The 7,050-nt window shown below is 44.6% G+C and overlaps 1 protein-coding gene across 8 annotated transcripts in view; it reads right to left on the reverse strand.

Moving 5' to 3' along the window:
• The window catches only part of LOC104983629 (protein FAM111B-like), a 38,045-nt gene extending 33,086 nt beyond the window's left edge, over window positions 1-4,959 (reverse strand). For 3 of the 8 annotated variants that reach the window (XM_010833165.1, XM_010833166.1, XM_010833164.1), the window contains exons 1-2: window positions 4,674-4,951; window positions 1,582-1,697 (exon numbers count right to left, since the gene is read on the reverse strand). In XM_010833165.1, the coding sequence (XP_010831467.1) occupies window positions 1,582-1,697; window positions 4,674-4,929 (372 nt within the window). In that variant the 5' untranslated portion in view covers window positions 4,930-4,951. Of the gene's footprint in view, window positions 1-1,581; window positions 1,698-2,279; window positions 2,296-4,673 lie in introns of those variants that run through there. The other 5 variants (XM_010833163.1, XM_010833167.1, XM_010833161.1 and 2 more) reach the window with 5 other exon arrangements.
• Between the last annotated feature and the right edge of the window lie 2,091 nt (window positions 4,960-7,050).

The raw sequence follows: 7,050 nt of genomic DNA on the forward strand, positions 1-7,050 counted from the left end.
ATTCCAGGTTCCTATGCAATATTGCTCTTTACAGCATCGGACCTTGCTTCTATCACCAGTCACATCCACAACTGAGTATTGTTTTTGCTTTGGCTCCAACCCTTCATTCTTTCTGGAGTTATTTCTCCACTGATCTCCAGTAGCATATTGGGCACCTACCGGCCTGGGGAGTTCCTCTTTCAGTATCCTATCATTTTGCCTTTTCATACTGTTCATGGGGTTCTCAAGGCAAGAATACTGAAGTGGTTTGCCATTCCCTTCTCTAGTGGACCACATTCTGTCAGACCTCTCCATCATGACCCACCCGTCTTGGGTGGACCCACACAGCATGGCTTAGTTTCATTGAGTTAAACAAGGCTGTGGTCTGCGTGATTAGATTGGCTAGTTTCCTGTGGTTTGTGTGTCTGCCCTCTGATGCCTCTCACAGCACCTACTGTTTTACCTGGGTTTCTCTTACCTTGGACATGGGGAAGAAGCTATTAGGTGGCATCAATACTGCTAGAATACAGACCACACTTTGAGAAGGACAGAGTTCCTTAACCTAGAGTAGCAGTTTGCAACTTTCTGCAATGATGGAAATTTTCTATATCTGCTTTGTTCAATATGGCAGCCATGAGCCACATATGGCTTCTGAGCACTTGAAATGTGGTTAGTGCAAAAGAAAATTAATTTTAAATTTCATTTACCTTTAATCCAATGAATCATTTTTGTTATTTCAAAGTTAGATGATTTTCCCCTGACAAAATGTTTTTACTGATATAGTCTACTGTGATCTTGTACTAAATCGTATTCCCAGTATTACTTGCCTACTATGTTCTTGAATTCTCCTTACATACATACCATCAAATCTAGCTATACTATTCTTCAAATAGGTTTGCCTGTGTACATGACTTTACCCAGACTATTCCCTTATACTTGATCCACCTACCTTGTGAAATTGTGGCCATTCTTTAAGATATTTCTCACATGACATAACTTTAATTTCTTGAGTCTCAATTAAACACTCTTTTCTCTGCCCTCTAAAAGCACTTGTTTATATTTTGATTTAGTATTACTATATTGCATACTTTGAGTAAAACCGCGTGTTGGTCCAAAATTGCGTTCTGAAGTCTGATTGCCTGGGTTAAAATCCTTGCTCTGAAGTCCATTACTTTTGCAATTTTAAGAAAAGTGAGGGTCAGTTTCTCTATTTAGGGATGATAATTTCTATCGCAAAGAGTTTTATTAAATGTTAAAGGAGATAATCCACAGGAAGTGACAAGCCTAATTCCAAGTACTCAGTAATTTCTCAGTACATATTAACTACCTTATTATTTTTGCCCATCTATATTTCCAATGATACTGAATGTCTATACTGTCACCTTGCTGTTTAACAAGGTATTCTTTGCTTTGTTAATTCATATACTATCATTTTGTTTTTACACAAACACTTATATATATGATCTCCATAAATATATTTTAAATAATACATGAGAAGGGGTTATAATTGCCATTCTTTATACACTTATCCCCTTCAAGGATCCTAAGACAGTTCTATAGTTAGAGTGTCATTCCAGCAAAGTTGTTTAGAAGTACACACACCTTTGATGCTTCAGGTCTGGTACTCTGGTCATTTCCTGTAGCACTGAATGATGTATTCTCTTCAGTCTTTATGAAATTCATGATGAGTCCCAAGAGAATATGACTTTCTTCCACTACTGGCCAAGAAAGAGAAACAGGATTGAATTTACCAACCCCTTAATGACTAAAACAATAAAACACAACATATATGAAATAATAAGTTTCAAACACTGGTTATCAGGCAGGGCAAAACAGTGATCTCTGACCCCTAAGAGAGAGAGAGAGAAATCGGAGGTAGGACCTACAGACATCTACCTTGCTGCCTGGGGAGCATCTCCAGGCTGTATCTCAGGGAAGGGAGACACAAGCAGAGCCTGGCACTTTCCCCAAGTGGAGAAGACAAGCTAAGAGTCCTGGTGGGCCCAGGAGGCTGGAGTTTGTAGGGCTAGAGTACTAGAGAGCTACAGCTACACAGAGTGTTAGAGATCTGTAGTGGGCACTGCCGGGGTCCAGCCCCGGCTGATCCAGGGAGTTCGAAGCGGGGATGGCGTCGGCGGGGATCAGGATACAATAGCTTCAATTAGATATTAATTAAAGATGTAAAGAGTAATAGAATGAGGATAGCTCAGTAGGAAAATTCAGTGGAGAAAAGAGGCTGAGTAGCTTGGTTTACGCGGGAGACCAATAAAACTTCAAGACAAGAAGCTTGCACCACTTACGTAGGCCGCAGGTGTCCTTCCATTCTCCCAAAGGAGAGGAGACACTGAGGCCTCCCCGGTTGGATCTTAGAAGCCCAGGCATAATTAGTAAGCATGGCGGGTTCCGCACTCCAGATGGAGACTCAGCCAGAGTGAGAGAGAGAGAGAGAGAGAGACATGGGGAGACCAGTCTTTCAAGGAACTGATCCCAATTCTTTATTTTCCATGGTCTACTTTTATACACTGAGATGTTAAGCAAAAGTCACGTGGGGTCAGCAATCCTGAGTTTTATCAAAGTCAGGTGCTTCGTACAAATGTATACAGAGGTCTTAGGGGTGTTACATCATCTTCTGGCCAGGGGGCCTGCTGACAATTTATGACCCTCTCCTTGTGACAGCAGTCAGTCAACCAGGACGCTTATTTTTCCAGGGGTGATTATTCTTAAAACAGATGCCACCCAAATAAAGTTACATTCCTATAGGGTGATGGTGTAGTGGGTTTTAGTTAAGGAAAGAATTTACTTAGCCTAAGGTCTACCGTGATTAATATCAAAGGTTAATACTTATTTCTTCTATATATTCATTAATGTGTGTAAGGGCAAGGGATGTGGAGACTTAGCAGTAAACACTGGCTCAACAAATGAAAAAACCCTTCACCAATACAATTTCTAATCATCCCACTATACTTAAACTAATGGTTTTCTAACTTTTCTAAGGAACCTGTTTTTAGAAGGTTTAAAGCATCTCGTGCCTCTCACGGTTGGGAGGCTGTGAGCAATCACATGTGGCTGGACAAGCCTGTCAGGTAGGCTAGAGAACCTTCAGAGGAGTTTGTAAGTTAAAACACTCTTGTCACGCCCAGGAGTTTTTATTAACTGGAGCTCTAAGTTAACTGCTTCTCCGAAAGAGGTGGTGGGGGACAGCCCCCTGTAAAGTCAGAGGTGTAGGTGAGGGCACAAAGTAGTAAAGTAGGCAGGCTCTGGTTATGGGGGTAGATGCTCAAGGATTTCCAGGGGGACTCTTGAGGCTTGATCCCGCCTTTGCGTATGTCAAGCCTCCTTCCTCATGACCTTTGCCACAGGCGGAGTGCCTCCCACCGGCTCCCCGCAGGGCACCCTTGAAATTTCAGCTGACTAGCGGTCTGTTTCTCACACTCAACTGAGAACAGTTTCTGTTTCCCACACTCAGCTGAGAATAGTTTCTGTTTCTCATGCTCAGCTGACAATAATTTGTGTTCCCAAAAGTCAAACTGGAAAACTTCATAATTCATAACATATTAGGTATTGACAAAAGTATTAGCCATAGACCAAAGACTGCTCTGGTCCCACCTGACAAAATTTAAAAGCAAGCTTTGGAAGCGTAACACTTTTCCACTAACACAATTAGAACAAAGCTCAAAAATGCTGATAGGAATAGAAACATTTCTAGTGCTCATATATGTGAAATTGACAAAGTTTGATATCCAGTACAATTCTGAGGCATAAAAAGAAGCAGAAAAATAATACCCACAATGAGGAGAGAAGTCAATGAACAGAAACATATCCAGAAGTGACTCAGATGATAGAACTAGTAGACAAGAACATTAAAATGGTTATTATCTTGGATATCTGGCCAAAGTGACAGGGACCTGACTTGCCCTTCAGTCTGAAAGCAAAAGAAGACAATAAGCTAAACAGATGGAACAAGAATTTGCAAGGAACTAGACATCATGCAGTTCGTGGCAGTGACAAATGAAGGGCATCCTGTGATGACTCCAGCTGACTGCCTTGAGAGATTCCAGGCCAGGGCGCCATGAGGGGCAGCCAGGCAGGGCCCGTTGGCATTCCTGACTTGAGGAGACAGCTGAGAGACCAAGGTGGCAGGAGTTCAAAAGACACAGAAAAGAGAGACCTGCACAGAGGGAAGTCCGGATAGATGAACACTCCGAGGCATTCAGCTGAGAACTGATCACAACAGCAACGGAAGAACTATCCGGGGCCAGGAGAGAACCTCCACAATCCACCAAACCTTCGCGAGGTGATACTCCTTTTAGAAATCTCAGTTTCCTCATTTGTAAATTAAGGAGCTCGGCTGAAAGTTGTATTGGTCCTGAGAATTCTCCCCTCTGAATTTTTTTTTTTTTTTAAAGAAGAAGAAGATACCTGAATCCCATCCTCACTACGCTTGGGATGCAGTTATGGGAATCTCCACTATTAAATCAACTTTAACCACCACCACCACCCTTCCACGCCCAAGGCACACAAACGTTAACTGGAATAGCTCCCTAGGCTATCTGGAAGTGTCCTTCCAGGTGTAAAACTCTTGACCTTTGAACCTGGGGAGGGGGTTACCACAAGAGAAAACTGCTTATGCCCCCTCCCTCCAAAATTTTCTTGGATCTGGGCTGAGATCCTTCTAACTGGCGCCCTTGACAAACCTGCGCCTCGCCGCCCCAAGAACTCCACGTCCTCCTCAAGATCAGAGGAGCCGCTCACAGAAGCGGAGAATCTGCCCCGGCGGTGAGGGTGATGGCGGGACAGGGATCCGCGATCCAGGTTGCGAGGACGGCGCTCGGAGGAAACTCTTCCCGCGCGAAAGTTATCCCCCTGCAGAAGCCGATTGGCCGAGCCACTGAGAGCGGCGGCCAGAAAGGGTGGAAGCGGACCCGGTTGGCGGGGCGGTTCGCGCGTCATGAGGGCACCGCCTCCAGCCGGTCCATTCGCGCGAGACCCAGCGCTCTCGCCACCGTCCGCGTCCTTGTTCCGGGTCGGGCTTCGAGCCGTCCTGTCCCTTCATGCAGCCCGCCCCCGCGTCCGCTGCTGTCAGGAGCGGGCGGAGTCGGCGGACTCACCCGTCCCCGCAGGGCCGGTTACATGAAGGCTGCGCGGAGCGCGGGGCAAAGCGCTTGGCCTCCGGAGCCGCGAGGCCAATAGCGCGGCCCGGCGGCGCAGGGAGCTCGGCCGTCACGGCTCTTCGGCCACTGTCGGGCGGCCGGCGGCTGTGGACTGGGCTCTGGAGAGGCTCCCCACCCAGCCCCTGGGGACGTCGGCGCGGTGAGCTTCGTCAGCTTCCAGCGCAGAAATGGTCCAAAGCAGGCAGTCGAGTTTCTGTCTCTAACAAAGGAGCCAGCTTAGCTTAGAACTTGTTGCAACACGGATCCTCCAGCCAGGAGGAAGAGCCCAGCTCTCCTGGTTCCCAGGCCCTGCATGGGTACATGCAGAATTTTCCAGTCCCAAGGGAGGGCTCCAGAACTAGGCGTTTCCAAACTGACGACCAAAGCAGGGGCTTGAGAAAACATCGTACAGTTTAAGAAACAATAGGAGGGGATGCCTTCACTATTAGGTGCTGTTTTGGAAAGGCTGGTCAGAGAAGGGGAGAACACAGTTGATACGTGAAGATGGTGACAACTCGTTTGAAATAGATGTTTATGTAAAAGTCGATGATATTGGAATAGTACTGAAAGCTTTTCCTAACTTGGCTTAATGTAAAATATATACAGAGAAACTATAATCACTGCTTAAATTCCAGGTACTCAGTGGGATTTGGAGAGTAAACTTTAGAAGTGTTACTGTAAAAAGCTAGAAGAAAAGAAGAAAAAAACTATGAGAGTTTCATCAAATCGCTGTTATTCCTTAAATCATCTTAGAGCATACAGGTGACTGATAGTAACATACGTAGATGGAGAATGAATTATTGCACAAGGGACTTACAGATTCTCTTACCTTTGTAGACCCTGAGGATGTTAAAAACTTGTAAAAAGGAAGCAGTAGAGAATGGTGCTATTGAAGTTGCCTGACATTTCTAGGGACAGAGAATTTGTCCTGGAAAGGAACATACCTTAAGGAGCACATGTATTTGTCATTACCACTAAGTACCTTGTGGGCTGGATTTTATTATAAATTGAAGATTTATTCTAACAGTTTGAAACAAGGGTGTGATATAACCTGACTTTTAAAAAAAACCACTGGCAGCTGTGTGGACCAAAAACTCTAGGGGGCAAGAGTGGATGCAGATGAAGAAAGCAATTAGGAGGAGGCTCTTCCAACTTTCCACCAATGTGGGAGGCACAGCTTGACTGGTATTGAGGTGTGAATACTGGTTGGATTCTACATGTATTTATTTATTTATTTTATTTTTGGCTGCACTTCAAGGGGTGGGGGAATCTTAGTTACCTGACCAGGGATTGGATCCATGCCCCCTTCAGTGGAAACCTAGAGTCCACTGAGTAAATGGAGGAAGTCCCTGTATATATTTTGAAGGGCAAACCCATATGCTTTGTGTACGGATGGAGGGAGTTCAAGAAACAAGAGAAAAAGAGGGTTCAGTCATGATTTCTGGGCTTTTGACTTGAGTAAATGGAGTAAGGATAAAGTCTCCCTTAACTGGTGTGAGAAATCCAGGGAAGGAGTTGCTGCAGGTGTGTGTGTCTCTGAATTCTACTTTTGACATATTGACTTAGAGATACTAATCCACTCCAACTGAATGACAAGTGAAATGAAAGAATTCACATTCAATACGTGATAGTGAATACCCAGGGAGGGTCAGGAAGGGGCATAGAACTGACCATGGCAAGCAGTAACAGACTAAAGTGGAAGAAGAACAGAGACATAAAGACAGAGAAGATTCAACTAGATGATGGTAATGACTTTGGCCATTAACTAAGAACATTTGAGATGCAGTGAAAAGGCAAAGGATAAGAGGCTTATGGAAGCTTCCTGATGGGAGAGACAGGGGGAAAGTGGGTCTTGTTCTGATGGGCGGGCCATGCTCAGTAAATATTTTTTTAATTAATTAATTTATTTTAATTGTAGGTT

Source organism: Bison bison, unplaced genomic scaffold (genome assembly GCF_000754665.1).
Source record: "Bison bison bison isolate TAMUID 2011002044 unplaced genomic scaffold, Bison_UMD1.0 scf7180017863016, whole genome shotgun sequence".
Lineage (NCBI taxonomy): Eukaryota > Metazoa > Chordata > Mammalia > Artiodactyla > Bovidae > Bison > Bison bison.